This window comes from Musca autumnalis, unplaced genomic scaffold (assembly GCF_047663935.1).
Source record: "Musca autumnalis isolate F117 unplaced genomic scaffold, ASM4766393v1 scaffold_2, whole genome shotgun sequence".
Classification (NCBI taxonomy): domain Eukaryota; kingdom Metazoa; phylum Arthropoda; class Insecta; order Diptera; family Muscidae; genus Musca; species Musca autumnalis.
The window spans coordinates 62,864,287-62,888,457 of NW_027411755.1; the positions used below are offsets into that span (position 1 = coordinate 62,864,287).

General features: G+C 35.9%; 2 protein-coding genes across 5 annotated transcripts in view; both read right to left on the minus strand.

The window, feature by feature from the left end:
* Positions 1–1,196: 1,196 nt before the first annotated feature.
* tai (basic helix-loop-helix family member taiman) overlaps positions 1,197–24,171 on the minus strand; it is a 360,628-nt gene continuing 337,653 nt past the window's right edge. For 2 of the 4 annotated variants that reach the window (XM_073967714.1, XM_073967713.1), the window contains 9 exons: positions 12,762–13,668; positions 11,123–12,702; positions 10,839–10,997; positions 9,314–10,772; positions 9,067–9,249; positions 8,718–9,004; positions 8,323–8,650; positions 3,367–3,789; positions 1,197–1,870 (listed from right to left, as the gene is read on the minus strand). In XM_073967714.1, coding sequence (XP_073823815.1) covers positions 1,839–1,870; positions 3,367–3,789; positions 8,323–8,650; positions 8,718–9,004; positions 9,067–9,249; positions 9,314–10,772; positions 10,839–10,997; positions 11,123–12,702; positions 12,762–13,668 — 5,358 coding nt within the window. In that variant the 3' untranslated portion in view covers positions 1,197–1,838. Of the gene's footprint in view, positions 1,871–3,366; positions 3,790–8,322; positions 8,651–8,717; positions 9,005–9,066; positions 9,250–9,313; positions 10,773–10,838; positions 10,998–11,107; positions 12,703–12,761; positions 13,669–24,171 lie in introns of all 4 variants that reach the window. The other 2 variants (XM_073967711.1, XM_073967712.1) reach the window with 1 other exon arrangement.
* Positions 5,875–8,244, minus strand: LOC141394004 (uncharacterized). The gene has a single exon (XM_073967721.1). It carries the CDS (start codon positions 6,385–6,387, stop codon positions 6,031–6,033), a length of 357 nt encoding a protein of 118 aa, XP_073823822.1. The 5' UTR covers positions 6,388–8,244; the 3' UTR covers positions 5,875–6,030.

Sequence of the window (24,171 nt, forward strand, 5' to 3'; positions counted from 1 at the left end):
TTTGTACCTTGCCTTCATTGGAAAACCTATTGATATTCTCATTAAGACACGTTCTCTTAAAAATAAGATAATAACAGGTCTTCTTAAAGAAGACACAGAGGTCTTTTAAAATGACTTATTTGTCTTGTATGAGACATGACAGGCATGGTCTTCGTTGGGAAACCTTGACCATTTAGTCATATTCCATTAAACCATGGATAATACGATACAAAATTATTGAATACCACAGAGACAGGAGAGATCAAAAAAATTGTTTGAATGCAAATTTTGAAAATTTCAATATTTTTTCCTCATAAAATGATTTTGTTAACTGGGCTCATCCATCCCCCAATTTAGCCCAACATTACATCTTTAGGCCTACACACCCTAAACATAATTATATACAAATATGTAATAACAAGAGAAGATTAGAATGAAAAATAGTTAAGGGGACATATGTATGTATGTAGTATGAAAAAGAGGCATTTGTGGGGGAATAACAATTTCATGTTTTGTTGATTTTTTATATATATTTCATGTTTCTTTTTTCTCGTGTAAGGTTTTTTTGACATTAGGAAAAAGGAGGTGTTTTGTTGTTGTTAGTGCCTTACATTTACTTTTTATATAAATATTATAAGATTTTGTTTCGTTTGTTTTTTTTTTTAATTTATTCTTTAAACTTAAATAAAAAAATTGATTTTATCATAGAAAATTTTTTATTTTTATAATTAAATATTTTGTGTGTTTTATTTTCATAGTTTTAAGTTTTGTTTTTTTTTTTTTGTTTTAGAAAATAGAAAACACACATAATTAAAACTTAATGAAAAATAAAAACAAAAACATAATAATAATGCTACTATACACAGGAAAAAAAAACAAAAATAATTAATTAATTAATATTTAAAAAAGAATTAAATTACAAAAACATGTTTTCAACTTTGCTAATAAGTTTAGGTTTTTTGTGTTACTTTTTATTTCAATATTTTTTTTTGTTTTTCATATATAAATAACATGCAGCCATTTTCCCTATATTTTCAGGTTTCGTTCCAAATTCCGGCTGGCGCGACTTGGCTTCTGATAGCTCCGGGGGTTTTGTTGTTTTGCTTTGCACTAATGCTAGGTTTTGTTTTGTTTTAGTTAAATTAATTTTAAGGGAGTTTTACTTCATTTTTCGTATAAGTATTTTTTATAACATAAAAAATTCATTATTTATTTAATTTGTTTTTTGTTTGTTTTTATAAAAATGCAATTTTAAATTTATAATTTTCTTTTTTCACTTTTATTTCAAGTTGTTCTTAAATTCAAAACATACTATCATCAACATCGTCATTATTTTTTGTTGTTTTATTTCATTTTTTGTTACTTAATTAAATTTAAATAAATGCTTACGCTGTGTATGTATATGTGTGTGTGTGTGTATTTTCATGTTTGCAGTTTTTTCTTTTCTTTTTTTTTTTTTGTTTGTTATATACTTAGTTAGGTATATGTATTATGCATGTATATATGTATTGTATATATATTTAGTAAAAAAGAACAGACTATTGCACCTAAATGTTACGTAGTTACGTGTGTATGTATGTGTGTATTTGTAATTTCATCAGTTTTCTTCATAATATGCTGCTGCAGTGTTAGGTTTCAGGGAAAAAGATCTCTTCTTTTTTTTTGCTTTTGAACAACCAGGAAAAATAATTGGGAGCTTGAATGGATGGATAGTTTATTTGTTGTTGTTGGTTGTTTGTATAGAGGAAATGGCTGTGTTGTGGTTGGTTTTCGGCATTTAGGTTTTCATTTTGCTGGTTCATAGACGTCGACGTTCATGTGTGTGTTGACACTTTTTAAATTAAAAACGCATTTTAGGGTCACCTTGCAGTGCTGCTACCGAAAAAGTCTTCTGCAAAAGGAAAATAATAGAGACCATTAACTATTTTCTTTGAATATGTATTTTTTATAGAATATCCAAACTCACAGGAATTACCAACAGAAGACAATTTGGCCATCCCATTGAAAGTCTATAGGTATTCTCATTTAAGACCAAAAGCATTTCTTATAGAAGACAAGTTGGTCTCAGAGAATATAAGAAGACAACATATTAGAGCAACAGGTCTTCTCTAAAAAGGATTGGTCCATTCAAAGGCACACAGTTGGCGTTCTTTTAGAAAAAAGGCACATAGAAGGGCAGTATGCTTTCTTAGAAGTAGACCAATTGGAATTCTCACAAAGGAAAAATAGGTATGTCATCTCATTGGAAATCAAATAAGACTTTTTATATAACACTAGAAGTCCAATATCATAGAACATCAGTTGATCTTATTATAGAAGATCAGTTGATTTTCTCATAAAAGATCTGTTGGAGGTCTTTTGATTTTTTTCTTAGAAGATCTTTTGATTTTTTCTAAGAAGATCTTTTGATTTTCTCTTAGAAGATCTTTTGATTTTCTCATAGAATATATGTTTATCTTCTGGTTGAAGATCAGTTGATCTTCTGGTAGAAAATCAGTTGATCTTCTGGTAGAAAATCAGTTGATCTTCTCATGGAAAATCTGTTGATCTTCTCATAGAAGATCTTTTGATCTTCTCATAGAATATCCGATGATTTTTTTCTTAAAAAATTTTTAATTTTCTCTTAGAAGATCTGTTGATCTTTTCATAGAAGAACTGTTGATCTTCTCACATAACATCAACTCTCAGAGAAAATTAGTATGTCTTCTGATAGAAGGTCTGTAGATATTCTCATAGAAGATCATTGATCTTCTCATTGAAGATCATTGATCTTCTCATTGAAGATCAGTTGATCTTCTTATAGAATATCTGTTGATATTTTTATTGAAATTCTGTTAATCTTCTCATAGAAGATCAGTTGATCTTCTTATAGAATATCACTTGATCTTCTGATATAATTTTTATTGAAATTCTGTTAATATTCTCATAGAAGATCAGTTGATCTTCTTATAGAATATCACTTGATCTTCTGATATAAAATCAGTAAATTCTCTAATAAAAGATCTTTTCATAAAAGAACGGTTGATCTTCACTTAGAAGACGTTTTGATCTTCTCATAGAAGATCTTTTGATGTTCACTTAGAAGATCTATTGATCTTTTCACAGAAGATCACTTGATTCGTTTGATCTGCTCATAGAAAATCTGTTGATCTTCTCAAAGAAGATCAACTTATCTTCTGAAAGAAAATCAGTTGTTCTTCTGATAGAAGATCACTTTATCTAATATATCTCTAGATGGAGAACAATAGTCTTCCCAAAAATTATTCTTATAGAAGTCCGATACACATTTTCTCATTTCGATTTCTTAATATAGTTCTACATTTGGTTACCCCCATACCTAACCTCATTCCTACTTATTTTTTTACATTCGATTTTTTTGTTACTTACGTGAATCAAAACTAAAGCCCATTGTTGGATCTGGCGATGAATGTAACATTGATGTAACACCACCACCACTGCCACTTGTACTGCTGTTGTTGTTGTTGCTGCTGCCTACTGCTCCGTTGCCACCACCTACACCAACATTACTATTTGGTGTTTGAGGCTGTTGTTGTTGCTGCTGCTGCTGGGTCATGGCCATAGGATTTGTATTGTTCGTACCGTGCTGCACCCCCTGCGGTGTTTGTGGTCCTCCCAAAGGACTTTGGGGTGTGCCAACACGCAGGCCACCGGGTATACCGCCACCAGGATTACCACTGCCACCACCCGGTACACCATTACCTCCACCAGAATTTGCCGCAGCAGCTGCACGACCACTAACTACAGCGCGCAATTCTTGCTTAACATAATCTGAAGAGGCGGGATTACCAGCTGCAAGAAATCGGGAAAAGAAATTCAAAGTTAATAACAGATTTATTCTGGGGTTAGGTTTTAATATTGAACGCTATAATTTTTTTTTTTTGATTTGCCTACAATCTATAATTATTATTTACACATAGAGGGGGGAGCAGAAGACCAACACACAACAGTAACAGCAAATAGGTATTATTGCTATTTTTATTATTTTTATTTGGAGGTGATTTGTTTGGATAGGTTCCTAGGCAATTTGGTTTTTTTTTCGTAGGGATATTTCTTTGGTTACCACTTATTGAGGATTCGAATCTTTGGGGTATCAATACGGCTTTACATGTTATGGAGATTTTGTTGTTGTTTAATTGGTTATGTGCTTTTGTATTTGATTTGATTACATACATATGTAGGTGTATAAGTGTGTTATACATAAAAATGGATTATAATACATGGAGGGGATTATAGGGGATTTCCGTACAAGCTACATATAGTTCGACTTTTTCCAAATTTTGTATTTTTTCTTATTAAATACTGAGTTAGGATCATATCTCTTGTAGTGTATTTCATTAAGAGGAACTACGGAAATTTTCCGGAAATAAAATACCATTTTGACATGATCGGTTCATAATGTAAACTAGAGGCATCGCATGTGGTCTTTCAATGGTAACTTCTAGACCGATCGTTTGACTCCCAAACAGTGAATTGAAAGATAGAAAAATTGTTATGAAAAAGTTTTGAAGAAACCAACTCAAGTTCTATGGTGTAAGAAAGAAGGTGATACAATAATAATTCGCCTTGCTCAAGTTCTATAAATAAGCCAGAGGGAAAAGGCGTCAAACACAGAACTAGAAAACTTCGGACCCGAAGACTTTGTTAACTTCTTCTATTAAAGAGTCCTGAAAAGGGACAAAGCCATTAGCATGGATTAACAAGACATATTAAAACCAATGGGGGATTATGGGTAGATCTTATCTGGTTCAGTCATATAGACACGGGACAAGTCGCCAGATTCAGGCGAGAATGAACAAAAAATAAACCCAAAGATTTCAGGGAAACCGAATAAAAGGAGGTCCTATGAAAATGTAGGTGGTCAGCTACTGCGGCTGGAGGAATTTATCGCCTGTAAAATCTAAGAATGTGGGTTAAGCTCTTTGTATGTTGTCCATCTTCCCTATCTATCGTCAGTAGAGAAAACAGCACGGAAGCTTTCTGTTAAGGTATGAGATGTTCCGCTAATGATGCATGAATGGGACCAATTCAATGACTGGTATTGGAAGCCATAAAAACAATAAAGGCAATAAGGAACTCATCTAGCATCAGATGCTTAATGATGGTCATCAAACTATAAAGTCTGAGTTTACTCAAACATAAAGGTTGCTTGTTCGAGTTATGGAGATAGAGAGATCTGGCCTGCTTCAGAAGCATCCGCTAACAGTGGGAATGTTCACATCTTCTCTTAGTGGATCCAGTAAATCGAGGAAAGGACAGGAATGTTTTATAGCCATGGGATACTATGGAGACCCCATAGCATTGGAGACCCCATAGCATTGGAGACCCTCTAGCATACCAAAAGCTATACTTTCCATCACGGTATCTGGGGTTCCGCTGACAGTGAAAAATTTCACATATTCTGTTAGTGGATCCATTAAATTGAACAAGGGATGCGAATTTTTTATATCCATTAAAATCAATGACTGGGGTACTAGGAAGTGCACACTGGATTACCGAAATAGCAGCTTAGTGTCAGATATGACAACGACAAAGGTAATAAAGGATGTCAAGGTTGTGAAAACCCTACTGATAAAACAAACTGCGGAATCAATTGGGAATATCAGGCGGGTCTTTGATTAGGAGTAGTAGCCTTGCTATTTGAGGAAAGTAGTCCCTCAATCATTAAAAACATTCGCCTAATTTGTTGAACTTTTAGAAAAGCTTTAGAAGGGATTCTATCGACAAAAGAAAAACTTTATTTTCAGGACCGAAACTGTCAAAAAAGCGTTCTATATACAGATGACTATCTAAAAATCTTCCATAAATAAAAGGTTATCAAAGGCATTCTAAGGACAACAACCCGTTGCACTATCATATTTACAGTTATAATTTTTGTTATTTATTTATTTTTTTTCGAACATCTCCAATGAACTTCAGGGATATATGGCATATACATAAAGATATACGGGTGTATGCTTTGGTTTTTGTTTTTGGAGAGGGTAGTAATAGCAATAGTTGTGGATATGTATTTGTTTTTGTAATTACAAAATGTTACACACTGTTTGTACTCCTCTTACCGCTCGTTGAATTGGAGCGACCATAAAAATCATTTGTTGTTGCTGATGAAGAAGAATTTGTCGATGATGAATTTTGTTGTTGTTGTTGATGTTGTGATATTGTTTGGCTATTGTTGTTAGTAGACGATGAATGATGATTATTAAATATTAAACTGCTACCACAATTTGCTCCTCCGCTGCCACTGCCACCGCCACTACCACCATTGGATGCCGTTAAAAAGCCATTCATATTGGCATGGCTCGTTGCTGTCAAACCATTTAAAAGGCCAACAACAGCAGATCCCAAGGTATTGTCATGACAATTGGTACTTGGATTGGTATTAGAATTCATGTGTGAATGATGTGGGTGATGATGATGTCGATGTTGTTGCTGCTGGTGTGAATGCTGATGCTGTTGATGAGAATGGTGGTGATGTGACGACGTTTGTTGCTGCTGCTGTTGATGATGGTTGTGGTGGTTTGTTGGATGTGTTTGTTGTGATGATTGTTGTTGGTTATTGTTGCCATTGTTGCTGTTGTGACTATGGCTGTTGTGGTGATGTTGATTATTCCCAAATGATCGTGGTGATCCTAAATTGATTTAGGTTTTGGTTTTATGTATATTCATTGGTTTTTGAGGTTAATTTGTGTTGTAGGGTGTAAAAAGCATAGGAGTAGAAGTATTATATTATTGGGGACTGATTTAGAAAAAAAATGTTTTTACTATTAGAAGAAAAACAGCGGTCTCTCCCTCCCTCTTTATTTATGCAAACAACGATATGCTACCATTAAATTGCTTACCGAAACTTACAATTTAAAATAGCTTTATATTTTTCAAATTGGCCAATTGAATTTATTACAAGTGTATTGAATACTACACCTACACAGAAACATTTGTTAAAAATGGTGTTTTCATATTTGAGGTTATGATTGCAATTTCTGTTTTGTACCTTTTTTAAATTTAAGGGTTAGTTTCTAATATTTCGATTTGCAATTTTGCTATTTCGAATCTCCTTTACTCTGAAAACAATATTTTAACCGTGTATATCCTTTTAGGTTAAAAGAAACCTGAGGTTATGTTTGAAAATGAGCGAATTGATAAAATTTGGTTCCACAGGTTTTTTTAAAGCAAATAATGATGCTCGCAGCAAGTGGTCCATGATGCTATGTTTTCTTGAATTTACTTTCCTATACAAAGATTTTAGCGAAAAAAATTTAATTTGAGGTTAGGTTCAATTGATTTATTTTAAATTGCAAACAAACCTCGGAAAACTTTTCTCATATCTATCAGTACAGCGCAATTCTATTTTGGCTCCCTGATATGATAACTCTTTTTATATCCTAAACCATTCAATAACAACAAATCGGTGACAATTTAATAACACTAAATTTATTGCCGTTTATTTATCGACAAATTTTTAAATAACAATGAGTAAAGTTGTTTAAAATGTTTCAGAATACCAAAGACGATAAAAATATGGTTAACAAATTTAAACAACTTGAGTGTCGATAAATTGTGATAGTATAAGAGTTCTGTAACTTTTATCGATTGAAAAATTGTTAAAATTTCTTTTGTTTTTGTAACAACTACAAAACAAACAAATGAAATTGTTGTAAAATAAACAATGAGTAAAGTTGTTATAAAGTTACAGAATATGCCTACTGGGTTCCGAACATAGTACAGACACCGCTCAAAGATAAATTCCTCATTGCGAAATACTCAGAAAATGTGGCTAGGGGATTTGCCAATACCTTAAACACTTTAAATAAGACCTTAAATCACGAATTTGGAAAAAATTTCAACATTTTAAATGTGAGGTTATGTTTCAGATCTCCTTTCCGCGAATTATTTGTACAAAATGGGAAAACTTTTCTTTTTAAACCAAAGGTACCACCAAAAATTTTCTAGATTGTAAATTTGTGGTTAATTTCAATTGACGTTATGTTTTAAATAATCACAAAATATAAACCGAATAAAATTATAATGTAATACCGTTGTGTATACCGTTTAAAGATGGTTCTTAAAAAAATCACAACTATATTCCGAAAATTGGAAATGTTGCCTTTGAGTTTATGAATAAAATTTTTAGACATCTGTAGCCGGGTTGATCATGTAGTCTTATTACCTTGCATGAATTTTAAATTTTCGAAGCTAAATAACACAAATCACATTTATTCTGTACCCGCGGCTTTCAATCTGTATTTAATTTTCCACAGGATTAAATAATGTGTCCCCCCAAACCCCCCCTAATTTTAAGGGTTTCTCTCCTTTGGACTCGGGTCTTACCTGGCAAATGTTGTGTGGCTTGCGGTATGCTACTTTGTCGTTGCATACGTTGCATTTGTTGCTGCTGGTTTTGTTGCTGTTGTTGTTGGAATACATTGCCAGCTGCAAATGGTGATTGGGGTGATGGGGAATTTGGTGTTGGCGTAAAACCACTATCGTTCGTTTGAAATGAATTTTGACGCTGGAGACCAGCGGCAGCTGCAGCATTAGGACCCTGGGGTCCACCAATACCAATACCAACAGCACCTTGGGGTCCACCAGTGCCGCTGGGTGAATTTAAGCCTCGTCCTCGTTGTTGATATTGTCTAGCATTATAAGGACTAACTCCCTACAATTAATAAAATAAGTTTTGTTAAAATATTTTCAAAATTTCAAAACAACTCCTCTGGACTAACCTGTAATTGTGCACTTAACATTGGATTATGTTGTTGTAGCGAATGCCCTCTTTGTGGCCCCGGATTGGGTCCTCCGCCCCATTGCTGGGGTGATGAATTGGGTGCTAGGCCCGGTGAGGGTATACCAGCACTACCTGGGGTATTGGGTCCACCTGCTCCAAAATGAGGTTGTCTTGGTGATAGCTGAGCTGTCGGATTACCGGCCTGAAAGGCGGCCATTTGTTGTTGCTGTTGTTGTTGGGGTGACAATCGCTGGCCGGCAGTTTGTGGATATTGGGGTCCATAACCTACAAAATCAAACAAAAAACAAATATATTCCACTTATCTTTAAAACTTGTTTTAATCTTACCTGGATTGGATTGTGGACTAAAGGGTGCATTACGCTGACCCGGACTTAATTGTTGTTGCAACATATTTTGGGCAAAATTCGGACTTAATTGCGAGTCGGGTGGCATGTTTGTGCGTGATAGTGTGACATTGGGTGCCACGGTATTGAGCAAGGTACTTATGTTGTTGAGACCAGGATTGAGACCTAGAAAGAAGAAAATTAATAACTATATGACGTTTTGACTCCCGTAAGTTTCCCATTGACTTACACAACTGATCACGGGCTGTGGCATTTTCCGGTACTCGCATCATTTGATTTTGCTGCTGCTGCAGCAAGCGTTCCTTTTGCTGTTGAGCCATCAAACGATCTTTCTGATGAGCCATCAACTGTTGCTGTTGTTGTTGACCCATTTGCTGTTGGGCCAAGTTACGATAGTGGGATTGTGACAATGCCGCCATTACTCCACTTTGTGTTGATACAGCATTCATATGCCCAGCTCGTCCACTGACCGGATAATTTGGTGGTGCCTTTTGCATACTTTGATTGGCTCTCATATTTTGCAACGCTTGCATGCGCATTAACTGCTGAGGCGTAAAATTGCCGCCACCAACACCCATACCAGGATATGCAGGAGGTTGTAGCTGTGTATGATGTTGTTGCTGCTGTTGCATTTGTTGATGCTGCTGCTGTTGTTGTTGCTGCTGTTGCTGCAACATTTGTTGTGCACTCTGTGCTGCGGCCATTGACATAGGACCCAACCGTAATGCAGATGTCTCAACCATTAGCGATTTTTGTATTTCGCTAATGGCCAACTGATCGTTGATTTGTTGTGGCGTTAGGCCTGTCGGCTGATCATCCGGAACATAGTCCATAACACTGTCCAATATTTTGGATAGTTCCTGATCGCCATCACCCAATACACCCGATATCGAGGAGGAGCTGAGGGAGGAGGAGGAAGTGGAAGAGGAGGTACCCGTTGTTGCACTAGAATTTGAGGTAGCTGTTGTTGAAGGAGCTGTTGTGCTTAGAGGTGGAGTGGCAAACGAATGATCTCCCGTTGTAGATGACGAAGAGAAGTCCATTTGACTCCCCTGCTGCTGAGGATGAGATTGTTGTGGTAGTCGTTGTAAATTCGAACCTACCGCCGAGGATTCCAGACCCTGTCGCTGCTGTTGTTGTTGTTGATTGAGGTAGACATCGGAAGGCTGTTGTTGTTGCGGCGGTTTTTGTTGTTGCCCCAAACCTCTTCCTCGTCCCGGACCACCTGGTCCAATCATACTGCCGCTATTGGCCATCGTTGTTATTGTTGAAGCTTTACCGGGCATAAGACCCATTGTGGTACCACCGCCCAATGATGAGACAATATTGCCCGGACCTCTAGAGGGCACCTTATCGGGTATTGTCTTTATCACCGGAGTTATATTCATGGTAATATTCTTTGGCGGATTACTTAGCAGACGGGCAAGCATTTTATTGCTTTCGCACAACTTTGAGGGACGATCATCAGATCTTTTGGCCGAGAGGCCATCATCGGGATCATTGAGGGAGCGTTTGCGTGTCATTGCCGGATCACCTTGGTGTTTTAAAATCCGACGCAATTCTTCGGTGGATAAATTATTGGGATTTTGATGAGAACCGTGGGGTTCATCTTTAATGCGTACCAAATCACTGGAGCGACCCATTGATGACATGCCTTTGCTGTTTTCATCATCCTCTGATTTGAGTAGCTGTAAAGATTATGAAATAGATAATTAATTCGATGCCTTTAAAGCTAGACATAAAATTTTACTTACCGACAACAACATTGGATTACTGGAATTTGTTTGTTTCTGCATGCCGCCCATGCCAAACATACGTTGCATGCCAACTCCTGGACCAGCAGCAGAACCCATTTTAAACATGCCACCTAAACTGGCTTGCAAACTCTCCTTGTCATCCTCCTGTTTATAGAACTGCAGGAAAATAAGAGAGACATTTGAGAAAAAGTTCCAGAAAGATCCGATTTTATGTGGAATTTGGATAGAGTAGATTTTCATCCAAATTCCTTCTCTTTATTACTTACTTCTTTTTTCCTTACCTTCAACAAATTATCTTTGTCATCTCCATCGCTGCCATGTAAAGAAGACGGGTTCGCTTTATTGGTAAGTAAATGTCTTAAACGTTCTGACGACTCCGTTGGAAGATTTTGGGGTTGTTGTTGGCTTTGTTGCTGCTGTTGTTGTTGTCCTCCACTCATGCCACCAGCATTTCCACCTCCCATCATTAATGAATTGGCTATACCATTACCACCATTTGATAAGTTTCCTGGCATGCCAGGCATGTTATTGTTGCCTCCGCTACTGTTACCACTATTGTTATTATTCATTGGATCTTTATCCATTTTATCACTACTACTATCAAAGGAATGGAAACCAAAACTGCCGAAAGGATTTCCCCCACTACTACCACCTCCGCCACCACCAACACCCGATTGACTGGCATTCGATTGTGGTGAGGGCAAACTAGCCGCCGAATGAGATGATAATTGATACGGAGTTGACGGCGATGGACAAACGGCCGGACTAAAACCGTGACCAGCCGATGGTGGTCGTGGTGTACTGACCGGTGTTGCTACTGAGGCCCGTGAATTCGGTCTCGAATCATTCCAAGGCGGTACCGCAGGTTCCATTATGTCAAAATCAAATTCGTTATTACCGAAAAACGATGTACCTTCATGGCCGGCCGGAGAGGCGGTAAACGAGTTAACTATTGATGAGTTGTTAGAGGCAATGCCCGAGGTAGTAGCTGTTGTGGAAGATGATCTTTGTGTAGGACCCAAACTGCCGGTAATGTTATTTCCCGCGTTGCCAACACCACCGCCGTTACCATTAATTACAGCCGATGTCATTAGTGGACCACCCACACTTATTGTCTGCGTTGAAAGTTGCTGTTGCTGCGGTTGCATACCACCTCCACCGCCGCCCACTAAGCCACCCAAACCTGAGACATTTACCAAAGGCGATGATACCGAATTTGTATTCACTAGCGAATCCATTGATAAACTGGACACCAAAGACGATACCAAAGATGTACCGGGAGACATGGCCGATATACCGGTGGTTAGAAGACCGCCACCATTGCCGCTTAGCATGCTAGTATTATTGCTGTTCATATCATTTTCAGCATTCAACAGAGTATGTACGGACATTATAAAATCACTTTCACCAGGCGTATGATTGAGGAACAATCTTGAATTGGCCTTGACATGCACATAGACATCGGGTGTGCCCAGACAAAGGCGAAATGGTTTCGAAATATAATTTGATATGGGCGGGTTAATGGATACCATACTGCTGCCTGGCGATTGTGAGGCATTAATGGCATTCACCCCAGCCGCTGAATTTTGCACATCACAGAGATGTGATTTTAAAGCTGACAAATCCTGAGGATGACACAGGTCCTGTAACAAACGTCCCTCCCATTGTTTTAAATGCTTTTTATAGGGCTCTCGCAAAGTTGAAGCATCCAAGGACATTATTTTGCCATGCATGTCCAGTTTAAAGGTGACCTGTTCAATGGTTGGATGTTGGACATGTTGTTGTATGTTCATTTCCAGCGGTGATTCATCCTCGGGTCGGGTAATTAAACACAAAACAGAAGAGGCTGAATCAACATCATCTAAAAAGAAAATAGGAAAATGAAAGTAATATTCTAGCGAATGAACAAAATTGTCCTACCTTTAACTGGTGCCGTTGTTAAGACAACTTCTTCATATTTAGATTTTTGGTCCATAGAATTACTACTATCAGTATTATTTGTGGTCGTTGTGGTTGTTGTTGTCGTACTTGTTGATGACGATGAAGAACCTGAGGTTAGGGTTGCCGAACGTGTATCCTTAACTAACATTCGGACTTTTGTCGAAATGCTACGTTTCGGTTTGGCTCCAATTCCACCAGCCATAATGCCTCCACTACTTGAGCCACCATTATGATCATCCGTGTCACCACCTAACCCCCAACTAGAGTTTAGATCATGCATACCACCGACACTATTGGGGCCATTACCACCCCCACCACCAATACCACTGCTGCTACCACCAGTATTACCACCTCCTACTACATTATTCGTACTAAAGGTTGATGACATATTATTTATAATGGGATCCAATTTGGCATGATCTCCCGCATGCAGGTACTGATACAAGGGTCTACGATATAATTCGTGTTTTTCATAACCAATTAATTCTTTGATATTTTGTGTACAGGACTCAATAATGCCTTCGGCATTAACCTGAAGCAATACCCAACCAACAGAGGAGATATAATGTTCTAAAGCTTCAAAATAGGCCGATATTTCTGGCACTTGTCCGTTTAGCAGTGATGGTTCAGGCAGTGGTGGTTCGGTTGATGAAACTTCACCCTGTTGTACCGGATGTATGGAACAATTATCGGTGGCACAACGACTGCAACGTGTTGAGGTTGTTTGGTTGTTGTTGTTATTGTTACTACTGCTGCTGTTGTTCGTACTAGTTGCATTGGTTGGGTTCGTAGAAGACGATGTTGTTGTGGCTGATGTAGTGTTAGCTGGTGCTGAAGAGGAGGAGGATATATCACGACTTTGGCCTTTGTCACAAATATCACGATACTGAAAAGAGAGATAAAGTAATGATTACTATATTTTTTATGTAAAAATAATTATTTATAATTACAAATTATTATTAAAGGATTTTTAGGAACAGAAGACTTATTTGGACTAATGCAAAGCATATCATAGATTAGGAGCCATTATTACGCGTCTTCTTTTACTATTGGATGGATATGTAAACGCAAAATAAACCCCAATTTGGAGGCATTACAAATATAATTTTAACATAAAAATTTGTGCCGAGAAGGTCCTCCATGAATTTTAATGATCACATTTAACGCTATAAATCTTTTCGGAAAATCCAAACTGTAACAAAAGAAAACTTATAATAATGGAGGTTTTGGTAAAAAATAACCATTAATTCATGCTCATGTAAACAGGGACTAACGAACTTTGGATATCACTATTAGCAAAAACTCTTTTTATAAAATGTTGTTTTGAGACCCTCTGAGGTATCACTTGCGTCGCTCGCACTTCATAAATTGGTCATTCCAATTTATGAAGGAGGAGGTAAGTATTTGTATAATTCCCCTTTCCTTAGCTCATATGCACATGTTTCTCCCTAGGAATGGTATTAGACTTGCGTACATTATTTACAACGGATTTTATGCGACCTTACCTTAATATTCAGCGAAAAGTCAAGTGCGTTTTCTCTGTACTCTACGTTGTAACAGGTGACAATTCCCTAAAGAAATCCCTACTTTTACCCCATAGAAATAAACCACGAAAAAAATAAACTTCGAATCTTTCTTACAATTGGCGATTGATTAAAACGTCATAATTTTTGTTTTTATTTTTTTGGTCTTCTTCCGTCGCCGCCAAATACCAAGAAATATTGTTATTTTGTTTTACACTTGTTTGTTGGTCGGGTGAATCCGAACTTGATGTATAAAATACAACACAAGTTGTTGGTGTTTTTGTGAGCTCTGCTTTACAAAACTGTCAGTTATTTATATTGTTGTTGTTACTTGTTTGTTACTCGTTTCGCCGTTGTATGTTTCTTCTTCATTTTTATTTTGATAATTTCATAAAACAAAAGTGGCAAAATGAGGTAATTTCACAATTTATTAAGAAAAACAGCGCACGAGTTTAATAGCAACAGAGAACATCAAAAATTGTTTATTTTAACAACAACAAGAGAAGAAGAGCGCTCTTACATTGTCTCAGAGATGTGGAGAAGGTGGTGAGCATTATAAAAATATGCAAAAACCGCCAAAAATTTTATTTTCTGCAAACTGTCACTCGGACTATGATAATTATTAAATGAATATGTACATATGTACTTATAAAATTTTGCTACAGTTTAGTACAATAACAGTGTCTATGATTGGCAATACACCAAGGCCTCACATTGCGTGGTGGGTAAGTTAAAAAAAAAAAAAAACACGACTCAAAGTGCAACGACACAAAGCTAATTAAGTTCGGAGATAGGCTCTACGGTAAGAACACTTTTTTCTTATGCCCACAATTTTAGGTGGATAAATTACTTGAAAAACTAGGAACCCTAATATCCAAATTATAGCTATTTTGTCCAGAAAATTTGGCTAAAACAGACAAAATACCTGAAATCGGGCGAAAAAAGTTTCTACTTCACTGGGAACACTAAATGTCGGGTGGTACCGTTATATGGGGGCTATATTAAAACGTGAACCGATGTAGCCCATCTTCGTACTAAGTTTTCACCAAATATACATACCCAAATCATTCGGAAGATAATGTGATTACAACAAACGGACGGATGGGCATGACTAAATCAACTTATATGCTGTTTATATTAGAGCTTTTTGGGAGGTTAACCTTCATTATCAGGATTTGTTTGACGTACCTATATGTAATGGAATTGACATTTAAACCCCAGTGGGTTTGTTAAATCCGTTTATATATAAACGTACTAATAGAATTTTACTCTGATCAAGATTATGTATACTTTATAGGGTCGCAAATGATTATTTCAATTCGTTACAAACGCCAAAACAAACTTAATATACCATCCACTATGGTCAAACTTAAAATGCAACTAAAACGCAACATCGAAAGACACATAGTGAAAACTTGTATTAATAAAGCAACAACGCAACTTCGAAAACAACGCAGAGTGAAACGACGCAAAGCGAGGCCTTGGTGTACTATCTTTGAAGAAGGTACACAGCTAGCATTTGGAAGATTGCTTTTTCTAAAATCACATTGCGGAGTCTTTTTAGAGTCCTTTTGGTGATCAAAAACTGATTAAGTCGCTTATATGATCAGAAAGGGACTCGAAAGTGATTCCCTGTAATGATTAAAAAGAGTTCAATTTAAAATACAACAACAATTACGTAGCAATCACAAATAAATCATTGAGATGTTTAAAATGTGACTTCATTTTTCGTTATTTATTGTCACATTTTGATCTTCATGAAGATTGAAAAATGCTTAATCAGAAAAGGGTCATGCAGGTGTTTGAAAAGTGATTATAATTATGTATCTTCTGATCATATTTTGAACAGTTAGGTGATTAAAAACTGATTGTTTTGTTTTACTTTCGTTTGGTTGTAAATAATTCTCATTTACACTTTCTACAAAACTTTGATATAAATGTAACGTATAATATTAAGAGTATAGACAAACACATGTTCAGGTTTTGCCAAGTGCAGTGAAGAAGCAGTATACTAACCACCGCGCAACATAAAGGATAATTAAAAGAAATAACAAAGCAGAAAAGACAACGGAACAAAGGAAAAAAAAGAATAAAAAGAAAATTCTTTTAATTTATTTCGTCTAATAAAAAGACTCATAAATGCCTCCCTAAAGACTCGTAAACGATTATAAACATGGCTCTAAAAAGAGTCCCAAATTAATCAACAAATCACCAATAAATGATTGAAATGCGACTCGAAAAAGAGTTTATTTACCATCAGAAAATGGGCAAAAATGACTCGAAACTAATGAAGAGGAAGACTCATTTGTGATTTGTTTAGAAGAGTCGCCTGAGGTTACGTTTTCCTCCCGATAAATGAGTCATTTATGATCAGAAAATGAGCTCATATTCCAGCTTTTTAATCGTGCAGTCGGATCAAAAAGATTCGAATTTGATTATAATTTTCAAAAAATGCTGGCTGGGTAAGTACACCGTATGTACAGTTTGCCAAGTAATTGTTTTCGAACCAAGGAAACTAAAATTTTTCTGTATAAATTTATGAAAAATGACTCATAATTATGATCAAAATGTCGGGTTTTTTGCTAAAATTAGTCGACTTATTTAAGACAAGATAGGATGTATAAATAAAAAATTAACCCACGTAGTCCAACAAAAAATAACGAAGTCCTATAACTACATGTAATGCAAGCTGTCAAATAAATGTTTTCGAAAAGTAATGGAGGTTCCAAAATACCCCATATTTTCGGTAAATACTTGAAAATCATGACTTTTTATGGATTTTATTCTTAACAGGGATTAACTATTAACAAGTATGAACAATACTAGGCATCGAATATCCGTACTAGGAGGGTTACAATATGGACCAAGGGTGTACCAGGTAATATTACACGTAAACAGGGTGCTATAGGTTTTAAACCGGAAATATCTGAAAACTAAGACTTTTTGTGAGTTTGTATAGTTCACTAGGATGGATTGCCATCGAATAAAATAAATATTGTCTCCGGCATAATTAGATCAGGAGGATTGCCAGACCAACTAAAAAGGTACCAGACCTGACATTAAATAACGGCAATTAATCCACAAATATGTTCCTATTTCGTCTTAAATATATCATAGACAAAATTTGTATTTTTAAATTTTAAATTTTACGGTAATCTTAATATTTCATTGGGTGTATGTACACTTTTTCCCTATTAATTTTTATAGAATTTACCGTTATTCGTATTATGGAATATATTTTTGTTGTATGTAATATTGCTTATTAGGGATATGAAATAGATCTATGTACTATTGGATTTTCATAAAAATGCTTCCTTACCCTTAAAACTCGAGATTTATAGGGTGTATGTAGACTTTTTTGGTTGACTGTATGTATGTGGTGACGTCTCTCATCCAAGAAGTGAAAAGAGACGTCTACAGACTTCGCCGGGGGTATATTAAGATTGTGCTCCCGGAAAGTTATTGTGATGGTGGCTAAAGAGCTAGAAATGTTAGCACTTACATACGTCGTCCATGTGGACGCCGGATGAAATTATTGTTCACACTTTTGCATATAACAACACCGAAATATCGTTGGTGGAAGCGAATTTTGCAAGAAAGTTGTAAAATAAAATTGGGGGACAGTACTCCGCCTTGCGGTACTCCCATTTTAATATTGCGGAACTTGGATTTTTTGCCTCGGAGTTCACAAAGAAGACCAGTAGGTCTTCAAAATCGATGTGTTTTATATAAACCAGTTGACGAAAAGTGCAAGCATTTTTATAGTCTTTTTTCATTTGATGGTTTTCATTTTGGAGATACTGATAATGCGTGGTAGACAACTTTCTATTACTATAATATTAAGATTTTGATCTAAAAAAATTTATGTACGACGATATAAATTTACTACGATTTCCCCATCTGGCGAGTTTTGCTTTTTGGTGTTATTCCTATTTTGTAGGCGATGAATGAGGGTATTGTGACGTTCAGTTATCTGAAGATGATGCTAAAGAGTTTGAGCCGGTTCATACCTTTTTGGTATGGTATACCATTTACCTGCATTTCCGATGCGACATGAGAATTTTCTTGCTCAAGCAGTCTAAGGTCTTCAATCTCGGATTTCGGAAAAGTTGTGTCTTCAGAGTCTTTTTCCAAACGATTAAAATGTCCGTTGAGATCAGCCCTGAGATCACACAGTCATCTATCGAGTTCTTTTAATATACCATGACTAAAAAAGGTATTCTTAGAGGAGATTCGTATGAATTCTCACAGATGATAATTAGATTCTCACATCGAAGAAAATGTAGAAAATGAGCTGGTTTCCTCATATAAAAGATAATTATAAATTTTATAAAAGCTTAAATGATGCATTCTATTGCAAGTCTTCAATAAACTTAAGTAATATATTCTTTTGAGCTTGTAGGCATATTTAGGACTTTTTTGGGATATACTTTTTGATCCAGAATCGACTTCCTGGGCTAATTTTCTCAGATACATTAGAAATATTGTGAATTCCTTTTTTATCTTAAGTAAAGACCACCGATTCTCTATAACTTTGAGATATAGACCGTTTGTATAACAGTGGATAGTTCCAGACATGCCAAGTCTTCACAATTTCGCCGGATCATTATCTTGATAAAATTGGAATGACTCCCTTTTGACAAATTGTTCAGTCTTTTGTAGTAAATTGTTCTTCTGCAGCCCATATTACATTTTCTTGTCAATATTTCCATCAGTAAATAATAAATTCTCGACCTCTCAAGTTGACATACAGCAAAGTGCTTTACAAATTAACGGGGTAAATGATATTGGGGTTTCTCCACAACAGAGATTCGCCACCTGACTTGACAATAATAAATTTGCTTTCATAAACATAAGTAACGGTATCCAAAAATGAAATATTCTTATTTACATGCTCGAGGGAATACTCAATTTGACATTTTCTTGTTCATTTACAAAAGGCTTGTTGTGTGCAGTCCTGCATTGATGACTTTGGCAAAACTCTTTCTATTGTTTCGGTGTTACATGACTTTTACAAGTATTTTTCGTCATCAATTGCTAGCTTTGTGGTAATGACTTTAAGATATTAAATTTGCTTTCATCGGTAGTAATACCGGTATCTAATTTGAAATATCCTTATTTAAGGTTTCAGGAATCCATGAATTTCCCAAATATTTTTCGGCTTCAAATTATAATTTTGGGATAATAAGAATTGATTTGTTTCATTCTGCGTCCATATAAATGTTCAAAATGTTCTCCGCTTGTTTTCAATTATATACCTTATTTGAGAATCTATGATATGTTGGACTAGAACTACTCAAGCCCCATACCATTACATTGCCACCACGGTGTTTAATAGTGCTATGCAAATTAAAGGGATTTGCCATCTGATTTAAATACTAAATTTGTTTTCATCAGAAAAAATAACAGAATCCCAAAATTAAATGTCCCTATTTACATGTTCATGAGAAACCTAAATTCGGATTTTTCTATATTTCGATTCTCAGAACTCTTTCTATTGTCCTGAGATTAGATGACTTTCCTGTGAATTTTCATTGAGATCGGGCTTAGCACTGATTTGATAGTTTAAATTAGGGATGCACAAAACAATATACGTGACAATATATGAAACGAAATGAAATTTACGCTAGAGTACTGTTTTGTGCATCTCTAGTTTAAATTTACAACACAACAATTGAATAAATATAAATGCGAAAATAATTACGATTAACTGAAGATATCACAGCAGTTTTTAAAATTAGGTATCACAGTTGGTAGGTAAAACACACAGAAACCAAAAAATATCAATATAGTCGACTAGTTTTTCCAATAGAAGACCAGTAATTCTTCACATAAAGGAACAGTAGTCCTTTTTTTGAAGACTCGATCTAGCCTATATCTAATAGACACTCACACTAAAGGTTCAAATCTTTTGTAGATTATGTCAGGTTTGTTGGCCAAGATAAGATTTGATGCTAATGACATTTTGCCTGTCACAGTGAAGATTTCAATACAAATTTAATTTGTTGATCATGTTACTACTCACATTTTTAAATTTAGTTTCAGTTTAAATCACAATATCACAGTTTTGTTGGAATAGTTTAGGTATAAAGGTTTGTTATTTTTCTTTGGGACCACCCTAATATAAATAGGTATAAACATTTTTTTTATTTATTTGTGTTCACTACGTCGTCACATGAAAAAAAAACACAATTTTTGTCGAAGGTATTTTGTTATTGGATTGCTGCTTTTTGCCCGATCACTTTCACTTTGTTGAATGAATTAAAAAATAGAAATAAAAACTTATACACGGAACTCAGTGCAGCACTAACATTTTTACAAAAAAATGCTAAATTCTTTGGAACACCATTATGGTATGGAATGCTTATTTGGTTATTTGTTAAATTTAATTTTTGGTAATTTTTTGAAATATTTTTTTCAATATTCTCCTCTTATTAGAAACAAAAAAAAATCACAATTACACGTTGTTTCTTCTTCTCGTTTCGGGGAGAGGTGCTTTTGATCAAAAAAATTAAAACTCTTTTACAGCTTGGGGATTGCAAACAAACCCAAACATTTAATTTGTTATAACGAAAAAGAAAAAAAAATAATAAAAACCCGTAAAAACACGGCAAGAAAACAAAAAAACTGTGAACTCTTCGTCGTCGAATGCCCGCAAATGAAAAGCCTCGATCAACGGACAATAAAACAAAACACACACATACAGTTAATACAGCGTTGTGTGTGCGAGCGAGTGTGTCTCCGAAACACCGAAAAAAGTTAAAGAGCAGCGGCCAAATTTCAACTAAACAACCAAAAAACAAATACAACAGCAACAAACAACGAATACGCGATGGACGTGGACGACGAAGGCAAGCAGCAAGCAACGACAACAACACTCTACGTTGTCAACAAACGGTGAAAAAGTATAAGAATTGAATTAAATTCTTATCACATTTCACGGTGAAAACAACAACAACGAATGACGACGACTACGACGAAATCGTGAACAGCAATAGCAACTTAAAATTGTGTGTAAAAGATACAAGCAAAACAACAATAACAAATACACTATGACTATGACAACAACAACAACAGCACCAAGCTAAATAATAACACCACAATCGCACACACATCACACATTTCAGTCAAAGTATTTAAATCCAAATGCGGGTTTCCACACAATTCATTTCGCATAATCATCATCAAAAACGACCATAGATACCTCCAAAACGACGACGAATTCCAATCAAGCAACCAGCAAAAAAACGAATTGCTCACATGGAAAGAGAACCAGAGCTATCATGGGGGGATTACTCCACCACATAAGAAGTAGTAAGCTGTCTCTTAACATTTTCAAACTCTTATTTCAAAAATTGAAGCTCCGGCTCTATCGTTATCGCAGAAACCATATGTATTTACTCTCTCCTGTCATTTCACTCTCTAATCAGCCCCCCACTGGAATAACAATGAGGCAGATCGTAGTAACCGAGAGTGAATGAACAACACCAACAACAATAACGAAGAAAAGCTCCCGAATAAAGTGTTCAATACTTGTTCATATTTTTTTACTATACAACTTAAAAATAAATGTGTACAGTGGCTCCCGTATTATAACTGGAAAATTAATTCAATCCAAGAGTGAATACAATCCCCAAAACACAATTTACGCCAGTCCACTAGATTTGTTTAGGATTTAAAAGAAGCCCCCAACACCAATCAAGTTGGACAATGTACATTTTCCATTTTTCAAAACCATTTATCACAACACATAAACCACTGTGCTGGTTACACACAAATGCATGTTGGAGCTTGACTCTCAAGTTGAGAGTTTCAAAGAAAAATACGAAAGCCCAACAACGTAATCATTTCTCCCAGTCGTAACAAGAATGAATACAAAAAATAAACACCCAGCACTTCATATGAACTTTCAAAAGATAACAGTATTTTCTGCACGAATGCATTTATCAACAAATTAGAATCATAAGAAAGAGAGAAAGAAATACAATCAAACTCAAACACCACAGGAGATTACAGTACACGATAGAAGAATCTTGCATGCAGGCACAGTCAAATCAAAATCATACCCCTAAAATAAAAATTATTTACCGGATTCTCACTCACAACAGCAATACATATAAAATTTGCACCTTATGGTAACATGTGTTGAGGTGATACCCATGCAGTTCATTGATCTTTGCAAAGGCAAAAAAGTAAAATCGGAACAATAGAATGCCACAGACATTATCCAGACTTGGTTCTACATATATTCGATAAGAATCGTCAATAGGTGAAAAATAGAAACGCCAACAAAACAAAATGTCAATAGAAAAGAGAACTTATAGTTGTCGGCGAAATTATTTTCTCATATGAAGTTGTCAATACATTTTCTTCATGAAGTTCCATACTTTCAAGAAGGAATAAAATAAACACAAACGGGGTTCCGGCTAAGGTTAGAATACTTAACTACAAACAAATAATTTGACAATTTATTAAATGTGCCTTCCCTGTCGGTATTGAGAACATATTTAACCCAATGGAGATGCTATTCGTTTGGTAGAGTTCGATTATTGCGTTCATTTAGGGCCAATGGTGATGCCATCGACTTCGGCCGCGCAGGGCGTTTACTTTTCTAGACAGAGTTGCATCTATAAATAATTTGTTAGTAAGATAAAGCCAAGTCGCTTACCACGAATAATACAAAATGCTATCATCACAGATACATACCTTGCTAAATCTGAAAAAGCTAATAACCATGTGAGTTTGATGCCAAGAATAAAAGGCCCAAATCAGTCAGCAAGAGGTTTATAGCTACAGTAGCTTATGTGCAAGTACCGTTCACGGCTCCAGTGAAAGCATTGCAAAAATCAAACAACTGCATAATCATATAGAGAAAGACAGAGAGTGCAGTGTCTGTGCTAGTCGGTATTTCACCGATTCACCTAACAATACGTGAGAATATATCAGGAAAGAAAACCCGTCGGACACCAGACTACAAGATCTCAATAAAGAGATAAACAAGTTTGTATCTAATCACAAAAGAGATATGTATGTGGCGGAAACACCTATAGGAATCTGATCTTGGTACCAAAAAGACTTTGGAACAAACCTTTCAAACCCCCAGGCATATTTACAACACCAGATCGTTATAATAGAAGATTTTGACGAGCTTTCTGTGCACTCAGATCAAACACAGACCCATCTACCATCATAACAAATAATGTGCTTACAGTATAAAGTGTCGTTTGCATTAGAGATTTTTGCGGGTTAACCTTATTTATGAGGATTTATTTGACGTTTGCGCTATGGAATTGACATTTGAAACTCAGTGGGTTTATTAAATCCGTTTAAGTGCGGACGGGGTATAAATGCCGCCCAGATCTCCACAGCAAAGATGCTAAAACTCATTGGGCAACATGGTGCAAACTATTTTTCCAACTCCTCCTCAGCACCTTTGAGGTCCTTTGCATGTGGAAAGACGGAAAAAACCGGCACCAAAACCACATGGGTAGCTCCTAACGCCCCATAACAATATTATTACCAGTAGTGAAGGTCCTTTAGTCCATAATCCTGCCGTACTTCAATAAGTATTTCCACCTGGCCGACCACCGACATTGCTTCATAGGTAGAAGGAGCACGACCACAGCACTCAGTGCAATTACCACAAGGATAACGGAAGGGCTAAACATCAAAAGGCCACACAACAGAACTGTATTAGTGGCGCCTGACTTGGCGAAGCCTTCGACACCGCGATTCATACCATTTTCACCCGACCCCCTTGCGTACGTGCCTAATCGACAGGTTTTACAGGCGACCAGAAATCCTATAATATTGGGCGTCACTTTCATAATCTGTACCTCTTCCCTGCCCTCAAGAAGATGACATCG

Bases quoted from the DNA above. Each gene is read 5' to 3' on its own strand.
- LOC141394004 (XM_073967721.1), bottom strand. From the start codon at position 6,387: ATGAATTCTAATACCAATCCAAGTACCAATTGTCATGACAATACCTTG.